Source organism: Schistocerca serialis, chromosome 3, assembly GCF_023864345.2.
Source record: "Schistocerca serialis cubense isolate TAMUIC-IGC-003099 chromosome 3, iqSchSeri2.2, whole genome shotgun sequence".
In the NCBI taxonomy this organism is placed as follows: Eukaryota; Metazoa; Arthropoda; class Insecta; order Orthoptera; family Acrididae; genus Schistocerca; species Schistocerca serialis.
Window position 1 is genome coordinate 982,004,241 of NC_064640.1, and position 18,652 is coordinate 982,022,892.

The window sequence follows — 18,652 nt, forward strand, 5'->3', positions numbered from 1 at the left end:
GGGACAATGAATTCACGGTGTTCTTATTTCAATTTCCAGGAGTGTATATCATTTTGTTCCAACATTGACTTGTCAGCCTAGTGTAAAACATTTATGTAAATCACTCTAGCTTCTTGCCTATTATAATTATTGTTATTATTACATAAAATTTTAAAAATATTTTTATATTTTACCTATGTAAGCAGGGATGGATATTCTCCAGAGTGTTGCTCTTGAAGTCACAGTGAAACTGTCACCACCGATAAAATCCAAGCTCCATTGTAAATTAATCAGTGTTGACTGAGGTAGTGACTTTTTTTGTGATGACTACCTCTCTAATGGACCATGTTGGCAAATGACATTTCCTCAAATATTTATTCTTCAGAAATTACTCCCAATTTTGTATCACCACAACATCAAGAGGCATAGCTTTACATCAAACTTAACCATGATTCACACCCAACCCATTGTTAGAACTTCTCTAACAATGGAAGTTACATTCAAAGTCTCTAAAAGCTTCAGTTTACTCACAAGATAGTTAACGTACCTTTATAGACTGTAATTCTTGTTCTGCTCTGAGCATGAATCACAAAAGCTTAAAGATGTTTGACTTTCTTGTGCAGTAATTGTGCACAAAGTGATTTAAAAGAAAACAACTTCACTGCTCCCTTTTCTTCCTGTAACTTTAGTGTAAGTGTAGAATATTGAAGTTGCATTTGAAAGCTGATGGATATTGAAAGAGTGGGCAGACAACTGCCATCTGTAATAGACATCATTAGTACTTATGTTTTGTAGCAAACTTTTTTTTTGTAGTCCGTGCAGATTGCTTTTGTTTCATTAGACTTTTGGCTTTTCAAACAAGAAGTGCTCTTTCTGGAATAAAATGTTTGTGCTTTGACTTTGTGTACTTTCTGGTCAGTGGTGATCTTATTGATTTCTTTCAAGACTTGTTTCTTCATGTCATCGATATAACATTGCATTCAGCACCTTCATCTCAGCAGTGTAATTACTGCAGGTTGAGTATGTATCATTCCTTTAATACCCAAAAGCTATATTGAATTTAGTGTTGAATACTCTTATATGCATTTCATATGGAATGTTAAAATTCAAGTATTTTTCCTGGATCAATTCATGCAGTTTTTCTACCAAAAGTTCCCCTGGGAGATACAAATTTTTAGTCTTTATCTATGTTGTAATGTCTTGATCTACCCTTAAATAAATGAATATGATCATAAACAGCCATTCCTACTTCTTCCTTAATTTTCCATGGCCTACTTCCATGCTTACCCATTCCAGCACGAAGTGTCTTGCCCAGTTTCAAAAGTTTCAGAACTGTCATTAATCACCACCTAGTTATTCCAGGTACTGCCCAGAAGGCTTTTCTTTTTATAGGAATGTGCAGTGTCCTCACCTTTCACTCTTACTCTGTTGCTGAAATTACACTCTGAGGTGTGCTTCATCTTCATTCTTCCGTGATCACCTTTTATGAAATGGAAGTAGTGTTATGAGACCTTTCAGATATAATAATTGTTCATGTCAGTCTAATATATCACCAAATTTTCATGTAATATTTGATCTTTCTTCAGCACTTACTACCTCAAAACAAATCAACCTACAGTTGCAGTCTTCTCCTAGTTCATGCGACTGAATCTTTAATGTCTTCATGACTGTATTCATTCACCTTCATAATTGCCTTTCCCTAACACTATTAGAATCTGAAGGTCTCTGTCTTCCATCCTCAGATGGAGTACTCATCATTCAATATAAATAATAATCCTACTCGCAAAACAATCAATTTTTGACAAGCTAATGTAATTGGATAGATAAAAAAATCTACTCACCAAGTGGTGGCAGAATACACACATAAAAGATGGTTATAACTAGGCAAGCTTCTTCAGGCAGAAGGGTTGAAGGGGAAGGAAGGGGGATGAGGAAAAGTATTAGAGAGGTCTAGGAAAAGGGGTACATTTCAGGAAAGTCACCCAGAACCTTGGGTCAGGAGAGACTTTCCAGACAGGATAATAAGGAAAGAATTTCCAGACAGGATTATAAGGAAAGACTTATTGTTGAGGACTGCACCGGATGCAATTTGAAAACCTGAGAGCGTAAAAGTGGAAGACAGGGTAATATGCAAGACAGAGATCATTGTTTAAACATTTTACATGCGTTAATAAGAATGAAAACCTAAATGCATTTTATGTAACAGAGGTGGGAGGGGGATGGTGAAAAATGGACATGTAAGAAAATGAAACATGTAGAAAACTAAAATGGAATGAAGAAAGGAGTAGTTACTGTGAAGAAATACTGAGATGGAAGAAATTAACGCCAGGTGGGTGGTGAGAACCAAGGACCTGTTGGCAACTATCAAAATGTAAGTACTGTTGTTTGTTCGTAGGTTTAATGTGGACTGACATGTATAGCTGGCCTTTGGTGAGGATGAAATCAACATCAAGGAAAGTGGCACATGATTTGGAATAGAAACATGTGAAATTTAATTGGGAGAAGGTATTCAGAGATTCCAAGAATATTAACAGGTCAGTCTCACCCCAGATGGTAAAGATGCCATCAATGTATCTAAACCGAACCAGGGGCTGAAGATTTTTGGATCCCCAGAAAGCCCCCTCCAAGCGACCAATGAAAAGATTGGCATAGGAAGGATCCATCCTGGCTCCCATGGCCAAAACCCCTGATTTGTTTGTGTGTCTGCCTCTCAAAGATGAAGTAGTTGTCAGTAAGCACAAAGTTGATTAAGGCGAGTAGGAAAAATGTCATAGATTTGGAATTATGTGGGCAGCAACTGAGGAAATGTTCAGCAGCAGACAGACCATGCACGTGGGGGACGTTAGTATAGAGGGAGATGGCATCAATGGTGACAAGCAAGGGGTGTGGTTGGAGTGTCAGGGGCATGGATTTCAGATGATGTTCACATAGGAGGGAAGTCTTTGTACTACAGGTTGCAAATGCTGATCAACCAAGGCAGATATATGTTCGGTTGGTGCCCTGTCTTCCAGCTTTAAGCCCTCAGGTTTTCAAATCTCGTCCAGTACAGTCCCCAATGATAAGTCTTTTCTTCGCATCACATCCGATAAGTCTCCCCTGACCAGTGGTTCTGGGTAACTTTATCGAAATCTACCCCTTTTCCTAGACCTCTCCAGTCCTTTTCCTTCACGCCTCTTCCTTCCCCTTCAATCCTTCTGCCTGAAGGAGGAGCCACTGGCTCCGAAAGCTTGCCTGCTATAACCTTCTCTTATGTGTGTGTTCTGCAACTGTTTGGTGAGTAGATTTCTTATCCATCCAGTTACATAATATAAATAATAAACTATTTAAACTGAAATGAATAATTTAAACTCCTCATTACCAAACAGAAAGTCTCAAACTGAAGCAGCGATTTTTGCTAGTACCAACAATGCACAATGAAGAAAAAGTTGCTGTTTCTTGCTCCAACATGTTTACCAACCCACAAGGAATCTAATACTTTATATACAACATCAGACAGAGCACACTTATTCCCTGTAGCAAGAGGCATTAGCACGTTCTTTCCCTGCATGCATAATTTGAAATAGGTTACGGAACATAGACTATTCATATTCTCACACTAGTCTGTTAACAGTATTGAACAACACGGAATCCTACATACCATAGTATACATACCTCATTTTTGGAAAAGAAGTAGACAGAGCACATTCTTTTCATGTACTCTTCATTTGTAAGTAACATAAATGTTTATGGGACTTTCAGACTGAAATACTGACTCAATAGGTAAATGAAGTTTGCTTGTGATACATGCTCCATCTCAAAATACAGGTCACTTTGCTAATGCACACAACTTGGAGGTAGCCATTTCCTATCCTGTGATGGAAGAGATTTCCATTGCCAGCATTTGGGTGGCAAAGGTGGTGGTGATCCATGTGTTGGATGATGACCTTAAGTTTGGCTATCTCATTGGTGCTATTTGGGTGTAGTGGCACTGAGTTTCACTATCTCGCCACAGGTCTTCTCATTACCATTAACAAAAATGTGATAATATACACTCCTTCAGGAGAGGGTTACCCTTAAGACAATTGATACACAAGTCACCAAAGTGGTGGTGCCAATTAAAAAAAGGCTTGCATCAGGTGAAGGGCAATGCAAGTTCTTTCTTTGTATTCACTGATGGATTCTGGTATACAGTGGGTAATGCAAATGGTACATTTTTATTAATGCCCCACAGCAGCACTCATGAAAATCAGAATTTGTTGCCAATGTCAAACAATCTACAATGTATTGTATGTTTGCAGATTGTACCCATGTCTGTCTGGTATTACACCATTTTAAGTAAGATAATGTGTGATTCTCAGCCTGGTGTGAGCCTTCCAGTTTGATGATCTTTAATGGTTTGTGTGTCAGTTCACTACTTATTTTCAAGCTGCGTCTCATTTGGACTCGAGAGAACAAGTGGATCCTATCTGTACATGTCTGTCATGGAAAAGTTTGAGGTGTTCACTAGAAATCAAACACAGGATGTCAGTGTCAGTGGCTAACAATACTAAACACTAGGTCACACTGGCAGTCAGTATATACACATTTTCAATGATTTTTTAAACAATTTCATTGGATATATTAGATTACAGATTCAAATTTGTCAAGGACTGTCCACTATGATACAGTATGACATAATTTTTAGTGCATATATTTTTTGCTCTGATTGTTAATATATACTTGGACATCCTCTGATTGTGATTTTACACTAAAATTAAGGTGTTCTCTGGAACGGCGACTTAACTGAAATCCTAAACAATAAATAATTCTTACATACTACACTATCATGTCATATAGTCTGAAACCACAATATTTCTCTCATATTTGACTGAAATTTAGGCTGTGCACAAGAGTTTGAAATGAATAAAAACCTATTTAGTACATTTGATGATCTGTATCTTGATTCAGTGTATTTCAACTAAGTCATCGTTCCAGAGAACACCTCAATTGGCTTTACATTAAAGCATAATCACAGGTCAAAATCAAATGCTTAGATTCATCTGTGGTTCATTGACAGAATTATAGATTATTGTAGAGACTAGAGCTTTATAAAGATTGATTGTAATATAAATCCTACACTGAATTCACTGGGATACTAACTGCTTTGCCATGCGGAGTGGCTGCGCAGTTTGAGGCGCCGTGTCACGGAGGTTCGAGTCCTCCCTTGAGTGTGGGTGTGTGTGTTGTTCTTAGCATAAGTTAGTTTAAGTAGTGTTTAAGTCTAGGGGCCGACAACAGCAGTTTGGTCCCTTAGGAATTTGCACACATTTCAACATTTTGAACTAACTGCTTTACATGTCATGGCACATGATGGGCCACTGGCAGTTCTGTACCTGATACTGTCCACCTCTCTGCACAATAGTACACACACACTAGTTGGGTACTTCTCTTTTATTATCTCACATTCCGGAATATAGGTAACACTTTTATGTTTAATTCCAAAATTCAGTTGGTATTGTGTTTATACCACAGAACTTGATATTCTGTACTAGGATACTTGTTTATTTATTTTTACCACATCAATTTTATTTTTCTATTTGTTGTTCCTATTTGAAATGTCAACCTTTATGGGTACTAGGACGGGAGCATATTATACATGATAATGTCATGTGAATGCCTATGTCATTGTACAGAATTATGCATGTCAATGCCTTTAGATGATATATTGTTTTACTGATAACTTGAGTAAAATATATTTTTGTAGGAAATTATGTTCAGCTGCATGTTATGCCAACAAGGGGTCAACTTTGTTCTTGGGAACAGTTTGGGTGTGGTGGCCATTCAACCATGTGGACAGCTGATGGGTAGTCACACCAACTTGTAAAGCTGTGCAGTGTTTGAAGCAGAGTTGGTATATGCATGGCTGATTTGACAGGTGGCCCGATTTGACAGGTGGCCCAGCATCTGATGAGATAGGATAAGTCTGTGACAGGACTGGAGTGGGAAGTGCTGGGTGGGTGGATGGGACAGGTCTCGCACCTTGGCCTTCCACAGGGATATGATCCCTGTGACATTGAGTTGGGAGTGGGAGTGACATATGGATGGACTACGATGTTGTGAATGCTTGGTGAGCAAGAGACCACCACTTTAGGATGGGTGGGAAGGATCTTGGGTAGGATGTCCCTCATTTCAGGGATCGTGATAGATAATCAAGGGCCTGGCAAAGGATATGATACATTTGTCGCAGTCGTGGATGGTAATTTGTGATGAAGGGGGCACTTCTTTGTAGCCCATTGTAAGGTTAGTGAGAGGATTGGAGGTGTCTGTCTGGTTCAGGTTTATTGATGATATCTTACTGATGTTTTGATATCTCAATGATGTGGTGATATCTTAATGATGTGGACTCAGGGTCTCCTCATTCTGTCACAACAGTGACACATTCTCTCCCATGTGTTTCACCTTATTCTGCTACGCAATGTGTCATCTTTCTGCACTTTGATCTCCACACATCTGTCCACATTAAACCCCCTAACCACCAGCATTACCTGTGTTTTGGCAGCTGCCATTCCTCCCACCCCAAAAAAATCTTTCCTATGCAGCCTGGCCAGCTGTGGACTATGTATCACTGATGGTAACTCCCTTGCCCTGTATCCTGAATGTCTTGTGAAGGCCTTCACAAACAGGCACTACATGCCAAACCCTAGTCCACGAACACATTTCCTGTGTCATGTCCTCAAAAAGTCTTAACCTCCCAACAACCCCAAGAATCAACTGTAAATGAGCTGCCCCTTTGTCACCTAATATCACCCTAGACTGGAACAACTGAACCACTAGCTTTGTCAGGGCTTTGGTCATCTAACATCATGCCCTGAAATCACAGACATACTATCCAAAATCCTTTCCACCACTCCTAAAATGGTTTTCAATTGCTCACCCAACCTACTAAACATTCTAATCCATCCATATGCCACTCCTGCTCCCAACACCATACCACAGGGATTTTACCCTTACTGAAAACTAAGAAAGCAAGACCTGCCCAACCCACTAAGCCAGTATTTCTTAATCCAGTTCTGTCACAGGCTTATCCTACTCCATCAGAGGCTAGGCCAACTGTCAAAGCAGCTATGTCATATACCACCTCTGCTTCAAACACAGCACAGCTTTTTATGTCTGTATGACTAACTATCAACTGTCAACCAAGTTGAATGGCCACCACCAAATTGTTGCAAAGAACAGAGTTGACCACCCAGTAGCACAACATGCAGCCAATCATAACATGCTCAGTTTCAATGGCTACTTAACAACTTGGACCATCTAAATCCTTTCCTCCAGCACCAGCAAGTGGGAGTTATTCTTGCAACATGTCCTCTGTAATTGTTCTGACCACAATCTCTGGTAAACCACTGTCCACACATGCTCCACCCAACAGTTTCCTCTCTCTTCATTTTGCCACCCTCTCTCAATTCATGTTCTCACATCACCTTCAGTGTGTGCTGCTCCCCACCGGCTCCAACAACCATGCATCACATGCCTAGCCTGTGATTTTGCCACTCTTCCCTCCTGTATTCATAGCCAGCAAACTGCTCTCTCTCTCTCTCTCTCTTTTTCTCTCTCTCTCCCCCTCTCCCTCCCTCCATCCCTCTCTCCCCCTTCTCCCCCTTCTCCCTCTCTCCCCCTTCTCCCCCTCTCCCTCTCCCTCCCTCCATCCCTCTCTCCCTCCCTCCATACCTCTCTCCCCCCTTCTCCCTCTCTCCCCCCTTCTCCCTCTCTCCCCCCTTCTCCCTCTCTCCCCCCTTCTCCCTCTCTCCCCCCTTCTCCCTCTCTCCCCCCTTCTCCCTCTCTCCCCCCTTCTCCCTCTCTCCCCCCTTCTTCCTCTCTTCCCCCTTCTCCCTCCCCCCCTTATCACTCTCCCCCCCTTATCCCTCTCCCCCCCCTTATCCCTCTCCCCCCCCCTTATCCCTCTCCCCCCCTTATCCCTCTCCCCCCCTTATCCCTCTCCCCCCTTATCCCTCTCCCCCCTTATCCGTCTCCCCCCTTATCCCCCTCTCCCCCCTTATCCCCCTCTCCCCCCTTATCCCCCTCTCCCCCCTTATCCCCCTCTCCCCCCTTATCCAACTCTCCCCCCTTCTCCCCCTCCCTCCCCCTCCCTCTCCCCCCTTCTCCCCCTCCCTCCCCCTCCCTCTCCCCCTTCTCCCCCTCCCTCCCCCTCCCTCTCCCCCCTTCTCCCCCTCCCTCCCTCTCCCCCTTCCCCCCCTCCCTCCCCCTCCCTCTCCCCCCTTCTCCCCCTCCCTCCCTCTCCCCCTTCCCCTATCTCTTCCTCTCCCCCCTCTACTTGCCTTACCAGACACAACTGCCACCCCAACCTAGTCCACCTGCCACAAAGCAACACTAAAATTTTAGGTCCAGTTGGCACCATATCGCGATGTTGGGGTATGGAAGGGGGGACGGCGTTGCAAGAAAGCATGGCTGTCGATGACTCAATGTTTCTATGTTTCTATTTTATGTGACATTCAGTACTGCTTCATTGTGATCAGTGGTTGAAGCCAGTTGTGGAAAAATAAAAACATTAGCAGCAGCTCTTACAGATATAAAAATTTCATTTTTTGCAATGCATGAATTTCCAAAGACAATACTGGATCTTAAAATGAATTTTTCCACAGGAGTTACCATATATCAGAAGGCAGTGAGGAACCACCACCACTCCCACCAAAACGTCGGCAGCGCTCAACACGACCAACACAACAGCAGCAACAGCAGTTGCAACAGCAGCAGCGTGATGTTGAAAGTTCAAGCCTTGAAGGCATTGGTGGACATCTCGGTACCAGTCTAGAGAGGCTCAGTTTACGTAGTCGTTCCCCAGAGGATACCTCCTCCTTACTTAGTGCATCAGCTGGTAGTTTGGATTCTGTTCTCAACCATTCACGGGATGAAGAAGAGTTACAAGCTCTTTCAGGACCTGCTGATGAATCACTCCATTCTATTGATGGTTCTCTAGTACCAGGTAGGTCTAGACACAGTTAATAGCTTTATTTTATCAAATTTTCTCAAGTTTTTATTGCTGAGGACCTAATTATAGTATCCAGAATTTCCTTACAATGAAGCCCTAAATTAGCAGTTTAACAGTGTCTGGAGTGTACCCTATATCATTTATGCTTGTCAGAAGAGTGAAAGGTAAAGAGCTGAAATTCGCATACACAAAGAAACATCAAATCCAACACTAAAAGGATTGTTGTTATCTTGTTCCGGAACCGACAACGAAGAGGACACTTTTATGAGATGGAAAAAGAATCTAGTGCAGAGATTTGAGTTCACTGCTTTCCAGGTTTGTCACCATATGGTGTAACTCCTCCATATCTGCTCACCTCTCTCCCCCTCCCCCTCCCTCCCCATTCCCCCTCTCCCCCCTGTTCCCCCTCTCTCCCTCTCCCCCTTCCCTCCCTCTCCCTCCCCCCTCACTCTCTCCCCTCGCTCTCCCTTCCCCCTCCCTCTCTCCCCTCGCTCTCCCTTCCCCCTCCCTCTCTCCCCTCCCTCTCACCCTCTCCCCTCCCTAACCCCCATGCCTACTTACTCTTTTATTTTTTCTATTATTATTATTCAGGAGCACCTTTTGCTGAAGCTAGTAAGGAAGGCTAGGGTGTAGCTGCCTGAGAGGTACTTTCACAAACCGCTTGTAGCAAATTTTAGTTGGATAGGTTTGCCAATTTTGCAGCCTTCTACTATTGATCTTATGTTTCTAAAGAAAAGTAGTCGTCCTGATCTTTTCCATTCCTTTGACAAAGACTGATTTTTGGTGAGAGGAAGAAAGAATTGATGTTACGAAGTGGTAGTCAGCATGGAGTATAGACAACATTTCACTGAATACAGCTTAATTTTGAATTAATTTATTACACGAACCCATCGCAGTTTTACTTTCTATTTGAATTTGATCATCAGGTACAAAAATGTACAGATAATACACAGATTGTCACTCCTGCACAACAACAACAACAACAACAACAACTACTACTACTACTACTACTACTACTACTACTACTACCACCACCACCACCAACACCACCACCACCACCACTAGATGAATATCCTCCATGTGGTCCTAATATGTAAAATGTGATGTCCATATATGTGAGCACTTAAATATGTATCAAGAACATGGGATATAATGACAGTATCCTGAAAAGTAAAGATATTTGTTTTTGTAGTACCATGTTCTAATAAAGATAGTAAATAAAGATTCACAATGATTTGGTCCATGCTTATATGTTAATACTGCTGCAGGGTAGTAATCTCAACTTAATTGAGAACAATTGAAGAACTGCAATAGATAGTTTGGAGTAGAAGCAGCACAAGTTTGGTGTAGAAGCAGCACAAGACAAAGGAGGCACTGAATCTTATTTGAAAAGCAAACCTGAATCTATAACACTGTGCAAAAGTGTTTCAGAAGTCATCAAAAGAGACAAACTGATTCAAATGACTTTCCAGCTAGACAACATGTATTACACATGAGACATTTATGTACATTTCATCCTCTGTGAATATCTGTACTTTCTGTAGGCCTGAAAATTTTGAGAGCTATAACCTCTTATATATCATGTAGATTGGCCAATCTGCTGATTGTAATACTAAGTAACTACTTACATTAACAGGGGGGCAACAGCTGCAAAATTACTGTAAAATACACTTTTGAGAACAGTACTTTATTAGCATGTTTCTGATTTCACAGAAGAATCTCAGGAAGCCATTTAGTCTGTGAAAGAGCATAACAATAAAATTCAACAATATTTGAAAGATAGTGGAACATGATCACGAAAACAACTGGGTCTGGCAGCTTCACACATTAAAGCTAAAGCTGTCATTGATCTGAAGGTTGGTTTGAACACCACAGTGCTTTACTAGGTATGGTCCTATTGGGAGTATTATGCCAATGTCTTCTTTCAACCTTTAAACTTACTTACCAGCCTGTTAAGGGGGAATTTAGAGTTTAACGTGAACTCTGAACCACAGTGCAGCTCGGCATTTTTCACATTGACAAATATTGCCAGAGGCAAAATAAGTGGCAGATTAAAAATCTTCAGGCTGGCTGGGGGTAGAACTAGAGACTTTCAGATTCCTTATTCTGGCACTTTACCACTGAGTCAAATCATCACACATTATGTTAGCAAGAAAAGGAAAGAGAACTTCCAATATGTACAGAAGTGCGCAGAGAATATCGCCCTCCCCTCCCCTCCCCTCCTCAGTTGCATTCTGAGAATCATTTATAAAACTAAATCAGAAAGAAAGAGGCAATCCTCAATTACAACACCACATTAAGTACATATGTAGTGGCATATACTTAATGAAATCATGAACCTAATTGTTTCACCATTTACATCTATTTGTCACCTTCTTTCTTGATTGAAAATAATTTAGAAATTTAAAGTAAATGTTTGTGTTTGTGTATGTGTAATGGCCAACAAATGAAGTTCTGTTGTGATCTACCAATGTTAGGTGGAGAGAATGATATAGCAAACTCAGTTACATGAAGATTATCTGGAATCATATATTTCCACTGAACACAACGAAAGGAGGGATGCCAATGTTATAAGAAAGGAACAAATGGGAGCTGACAAGTAGAAAAAATCTAATAGAATTAAAGGTGCACAGATTATGGAAATCAGAAGTACAGTGAAATTGTATGGTAATGGGTCTGATTATGAAACATCTGCTAAGATTGTATAAATATTGTTCACTCTTCAGGTAGTCATTTGTTAAATCAGCGCATTTTACAGTGTGTTTGTTCCTTAAAAAAAAGAAAGAGAAAACATTTGCATAAGATGGAGAAGTTGTCACAATGAAACTAGTGTTTAAGGATGTAGCTACTGTCCTTAGCAGTATCTTCTTCATCTAGAAAGATATTAGTTGTGGTTTGATGACACTGTGATTTTATGAAATAGGATCACACCAGCTGTGGGATAGGAAAATTATTGTTCAAAATTTCATCAACAGCAACGTTATTAGATAAGAAGCAGAAGCTCATATGCAGAATGATGGGTGAGGAATCTGCTATGCCCTAATCAGAGAAACCATATAAAATTGTCCAGTGAAACTGCTGAGAGGTCTAACGCATGTGCTTACTGCCAGTAAACTGCTTTTGTTGAGAACACTGATGAATGTGTTACTGTACACTTTACTAGTTCACGTTGGGTTAAAAGAAACATGCACATTGTACTGCACTGAGTACTACATGACATAGTGTACAAAGAACATAACATGATACACGAGACCTGACACAGCAACAGGTACACACTGGCAAGTAGGCAAACAATCAAGTGGGGATGTACTCAGACTGAACAAAGACAGTTTTACATAAAAGCAAAGCCATATAAAGATCATGGCCCATATGAATCCACAGAGATTTGTTTGAATACTTTTGACTGGACTCGAAAGAAACCGCAAATAACCAGAATCGCAGGTATAGCTGAGGCATCGAGCGGTCAGTTGGCACATAAATGAGGCTGATGATGAGTCAGGACCACATTTGCTAGCAAAAAGCTAACTCTCCGGGTCAAGCTGCAGTCCAACACACAGTTATAATCTGCCAGCAAATTTCAAATCAGCATGTACTCTGCTTCAGCGTGAAAGATCTATTCTCAAGACTGAAAAAGATGCTAAGCTTTCATAGGATCTACATATGGTCCATGGTGGAGGTGTGGTCTGCCACTACTAATCATTTCCTTTGGTGTTCCACTTCGAAGCAGATCCTCCGTATGAGCCCTAATTTCTCAATACCATATCTTCATGAATTTAGGTTGCCAGTGGTAGAATTGTTCTCGAGACAGTTTCAGATGCTGATTCTCTAAATTTTATAAATAGTGTTCCTCTAAAAGAATGTTGCCTCCCATCCAGGGATTCGCATTTGAGTTCCCGAAGTATCTCTGTAATAGTTGTGCATCGGTGGAACCTATTGGTAACAAATCTAGCAGCCCACCTCTGAATTGCTTTGATATCTTCCTTTCATCCAACCTGGTAAGGATCCCAAACACTCAGCAGTACTCAAGAATGGGTCACACCAGTGTTGTGTATGCAGTCTCCTTTACAAATGAACCAGACTTACCTAAAATTCTCCCAATGAACCGAAGTCAACCATTCGACTTCCCTTTCACAGTCCTTATGTGCTTGCTCCGTTTCATATGTCTTTGCAATGTTAAGCCTAGATATTTAATTGACATTGTCAAGCAGCACACTACTATGCTATATTTCAACATTGTGGGATTGTTTTTCATATTCATCTGTGTTAACTAACATATTTCTACATTTAGAGCTAGCTGCCATTCGTCACACCACTTAGAAATTTTGTGTAAGTCATGTTGTATCGTCCTAAAGTCATTATGTGTTGACACCTTCCTGTACACCACAGCATCATCAGCAAATAGCTGCAGATTGCTGCTTACTATGTCCGTCAGATCATTTATGTACATAGAGAACAAGAGTGGTCCTGTCACACTTCCCTGGGGCACTCATGACGATATCTTTGTCTCTGATGACACTCACTGTCAGAGCCAATGTACTAGGTTCTATTACTTAAGAACTCTTCAAGCCACTCACTTATCTGAAAAGCTATTCTGTATGCCCATATCTTTGTTGACAACCTGCAGTGGAGCACTGTCTCAAATGCTTTTCGGAAATCGAGGAATGTCAGGTCTGCCTGTCGCCCTTCATCCTAGATTTGCGCAATATAAAGTAAGAAGAGGGCAAGCTCAGTTTCTCATGCATATTTGTGTACAGAAGCTTTTGCATCTCAAGGAAACTGATTATACTCTTAACTGTGAATATGTCCAAGAATTCTGGAGAAAACCAGTGTTAAGGATATTGGTCTGTAATTTTGCAGGTCCATTCTTTTACCCTTCTTATAGAGAAGAGTTACCTGCACTTTTTTCCAGTCACTTGGGACTTTGCACTGGATGAAACATTGCTGAAAAAATCAAGCTAAGTAAGCAGGCAATGCCATAGAGCACTCTTTGTAAAAGGAAATTGGAATTCTATCCAGACCTAGTGACTTATTTATTTTTAATTCTTTCAGTTGCTTCTTTATGTCAAAGATGCCTATTACCATGTCCTCCATATTGGGGTCGGTGAGATGGTCAAATGGCAGTATGTTTGTATGATCCTCCTGTGTGAACGATGTCTTAGACATGAAATGTAAAACTTCTGCTTTCCTTTTGCAATCTTCTACTGCCACACCAGACTGTTTGAAAAATGACTGGATAGAACCCTTCAACCTGTTGAGCAGTTTTTACAAAGGACAAAAATTTTGTTGGGGTCTCAGCAAGATCTTTCACCAAGGTACGAGGATGGAAGTAGTTTTATGTTTCGTGCATCAGTCTTTTTACAGATGCACGATCTCTACCATCTTTTACATGCCATCATTTGCTCATTCTCTTTTGAACCAAAAGTGCAACACTCTTTGTTGCCTCAGTATTTTCTGAATTGGATTATTAAACATGGTAGGTCTCTCCTGTCCTTAATCCACTTGCTCGGCACATACTTCCCCAAAGCACAATATACAGTCCTTTTAAACTTTGGTTATAATTCCTCTGCTTCCGTAATCCGTGAACTAAATAATGTCAGCTCATTTTCGAAGTGAAATGCTAACAACTGCTTATCAGCTCTTTCTAGCAAAAATACTTTCCTAGTCTACTTGATTGATTTATTAACTTTAGTGACTGTCTTCACTCTGATAACATCACTCTGATAACATCACGACTACTAATCCCTGTTTCTGTATTGATACCACCAGAAAGGTTAGCGGTGTTTGTTGTTAGAAGGTTAGAAATACAGGGTGATTCAAAAAGAATACCACAACTTTAGGAATTTAAAACTTTGCAACGACAAAAGGCAAAGCTAAGCACTATCTGTCGGCGAATTAAGGGAGCTATAAAGTTTCATTTAGTTGTACATTTGTTCGCTTGAGGCACTGTTGACTAGGCGTCAGCGTCAGTTGATGCTAAGATGGTGACCGCTCAACAGAAAGCTTTTTGTGTTATTGAGTACGGCAGAAGTGAATCGACGACAGTTGTTCAGCGTGCATTTCGAACGAAGTATGGTGTTAAACCTCCTGATAGGTGGCACTTATCTGCCCGTAACTACCTGAACGTCAAGTACCCGAGGCGATGGATTGGCCGCCAGGCAGCCCGTGACAGAGCACTTCATCACTGGCCTCCTAGAAGCCCCGATCTTACCCCCTGCGATTTTTTCTTATGGGGGTATGTTAAGGATATGGTGTTTCGGCCACCTCTCCCAGCCACCATTGATGATTTGAAACGAGAAATAACAGCAGCTATCCAAACTGTTACGCCTGATATGCTACAGAGAGTGTGGAACGAGTTGGAGTATCGGGTTGATATTGCTCGTGTGTCTGGAGGGGGCTGTATTGAACATCTCTGAACTTGTTTTTGAGTGAAAAAAAAAACCTTTTTAAATACTCTTTGTAATGATGTATAACAGAAGGTTATATTATGTTTCTTTCATTAAATACACATTTTTAAAGTTGTGGTATTCTTTTTGAATCACCCTGTATTTCTGCAGCATATGGGCTGTCAAACTAACTGCTGAAGAAAGTATTCAGAAAAAGGGTTCAAACGAACTTCACAGGACCAACCGTCTGTCCATACCCCTGCATGAATCCATAGACTCCCAGTCTATTCTGCATAGGTTAAAGTCAGCTCCAACTAATATTGCGTAATCTGGGTGTTTTCATGCTACTGAGCAGAGATTTCCTTTCAGTGACTCTAAAACAGTCAGAAGAATTGGGTGGCTGGTAAAACGTCCACAATTAACATAATTTCACCTAGAACTGTTATAGTTGACCATGTAACTTCACTGTCTAACACAAGCGACAGGTGTCATTGCTACTGATATGAACCACACCTTGCAGACAACTGTACCTTGCACACAGGATAGCTGTAGGCATGGTTGCCTCCACATCTTGGATGAGGCACCCGGGCAGATGTACCGAGTGAACATTGGATTTTTTTCTGGTCCTGAAAGCAATTTCTGTAAGGGGCTCCATAATACACCTATCATTGGAGCTCCCAGTAACTAGCAAACCCCTCCCCCTGTGTGTGCCTGCCCTGAACCTGCTGAAGGAGGGCCACTTGTCCACGCATAGGGAGAATGACTTATTGTTAGGTGCAGCTTGGCCCAAAACAAGAATAACCAGTAGCATTTCTGGGTAGCAAGAGCAATAGGATTGCTTCGGAAATAGCGTGGCATGCATCTGCCATTTGAATGATGTGACATTCCTTGCTTGCTATGTGTGAGATGCCAAATTGGGTTCATCCTATTTGGGTATAGCTTGTGTGATCTATCAGTTTTCCTTTTCAAGACAAACTTTCCCATGACAGCTGAACCATGATTCACCATACAAGAAGCTGTACACAGTTGTGAGATGGTATCTCTAGTGTGGTTCCAGGCTGTCATGGATGAAGATGGTCATCACATAGAGCAATATTTGTAACTCGGAATGTAAATGTGATATGCAATTAACAGATGTTACCCTCTCATGTGGAAATTAAAATGTGTTTCTTTCAATAGTTTATTCATTATTTCTCTTCTGCACGTCCATACAAATGTTTCCACAAAGTTTGTCGTATGATCATTCGTTTTTTATAGGTGTCCTCTTAAGTAGCAAAAGTTTAATTATAACCCCACTCTACATCAACATAACATTCATCCAGATTTGAGAAGATATTATTTCCCTCTCAAAATTATCTTACTAACATTCAGAAGTGGGGCATGCAAAAACCATAGAAAACAATTTGGAAGACAGTATTACAATTTTAGCTATGTCCTAGTGACCATCATGCCAGTATTTTGCTTCTTTGTCTGTTTTACTGCTACTACTACTACTGCTGCTGCTGCTGCTGCTGCTGCTGCTGCTATTATTGGCAAGTTGTATAGCTAATATCTTATATTTGCAAATGAAATTTGAATACATAAAGGATATTATTTTCCTACTCTAAATATAAGGCAATTTTTTGTCAGAAGATAGCTGCCCTTGCTATATTTACAAAAAGCCAGAAAGCTTATGATTTATTTTGAAACACAGACAAAAAACCATCTCTGAGATGTACAAGTCTGTTAATGCTGGTAAATTAGACATCCAAGAGAGGATGGAATACAAGGAAAATAGGAATGCAATATCTTCCTAAGAGAAAAATGAAAAAATCTGAACAAGTATGTCAGTATGAGAACTACAGTGACAATTAGATGGAGATGCAAATTCACCAGTTGTGGAGGATTAAAATCTTCGCTTTTCTTCAAAATGCTGTATTTGTTCCCTTTCAACAGCCTAATATTCACAGGTTGCCATCTGTGGTCTTAGGTTTTTTTTAATTTTTAATTTTCTTGTGTGTGTGTGTGTGTGTGTGTGTGTGTGTGTGTGTGTGTGTGTGTGTGTGTGTGTCCTTCTCTGCAGAAAAATACTGTTACATATATACTGTTCAAATGACTTTATTCTTTGTGTGTAAGTAGCTCTCTGCTTTTACTGCTCATTCTAGACGTAAGTTACCTCTCAGGCAAATGAGCTATATTTCTTCCACTAATTGCAGTAGTTGTTGTTGTTTTAGGCTTGTTTTGTTTGATTTTAGGTATATTTATCTGAGATATAGGGAGAGTGTTGTTATGTTTCATCACATTTCAACAGTCTATTTTTTAATTTTTTTATATCCATTTGGCTGTAGATATAAAATAATATTTTTTCCAGTACACTTTTTAAACCATTAGCTAATACAAACGACATACTTGTTGCATTACAGGCTCAACTGTGTTAATGAATGGCAGCTCGTCTTCTAGTTATTACGAAGTGTCATCCACTGTGACAACTGATCAAATACAATCTGTGATAGGAAGTGATAAAAGTCCTTCCCTGTTGACCCCTCATTCTGACTTGCTCAAGTCCCCATTGTTCTCTACGGATATGCCTGGAATAATGCCTGGTACAGTTATTGGTAGGTACATCGTTACGTGCGTTTTTTGGTGTGGAAGGGAACTTTGTGTTGCAAACTTAGTGTAAAGTAAAATGTCCTGGTTAGGATACTGGCTGTGGCATCTTCATTTTCTTGGTAAAAGCACAATTCTTTCAGAATATGACAATGTTTACAACCTTCTTATAAACCACTGCTAAAAGTCCCTCTTGAGCATTTTGCTATACTAATTGTGAATGCTTGCAAGCTATTCAGTATTTGCAATTATGATATTTTATTGTTCTTGTAATATAATGCTCCTTTATTGCAGGATTTGATTCATCAGTTAACAAGCTCGATTATTCAGCATCTGAATCAGGCTTTGCTTCTATGCATTCTGTGCGAAATTCGTGCCAAAGCTACACTGCATCGTCAGTATCTTCACAGCAGTTCAGCTCATCTGTGTCACGTTCATCTCAGCAAAGTACTATTTCCTGTGAATCAACCAGCAGCAGGACATGGCAGGTGACAACCTACAAATTTATTAACTCTTTGTGCACGTGAGTAGATTCTCAAACAAAATACTTAGTGAGGTGAGCAAGTGTACATTGTGTGTTCCTTGGGAACAGAACTGAGGGCACTTGTATGTTAAGGTCCATTTAAAGGTACAACAGTGGTTAAAAATGGGACAAAAGTTTCTTTGAATGTTGAAATTAAACTGAATTAAGTTAAAGTAGTAGTTAAAAATTGTGAGTAAACAAGAAAAATGTGTACCT

The 18,652-nt window shown here is 40.5% G+C and overlaps 1 protein-coding gene across 2 annotated transcripts in view; it reads left to right on the top strand.

Moving 5' to 3' along the window:
- The window catches only part of LOC126471426 (guanine nucleotide-releasing factor 2), a 396,113-nt gene that overhangs the window by 249,678 nt on the left and 127,783 nt on the right, over window positions 1-18,652 (top strand). For both annotated transcript variants that reach the window (XM_050099570.1, XM_050099569.1), the window contains exons 6-8: window positions 8,598-8,938; window positions 17,730-17,921; window positions 18,208-18,401. In XM_050099570.1, the coding sequence (XP_049955527.1) occupies window positions 8,598-8,938; window positions 17,730-17,921; window positions 18,208-18,401 (727 nt within the window). The remainder of the gene's footprint in view (window positions 1-8,597; window positions 8,939-17,729; window positions 17,922-18,207; window positions 18,402-18,652) is intronic.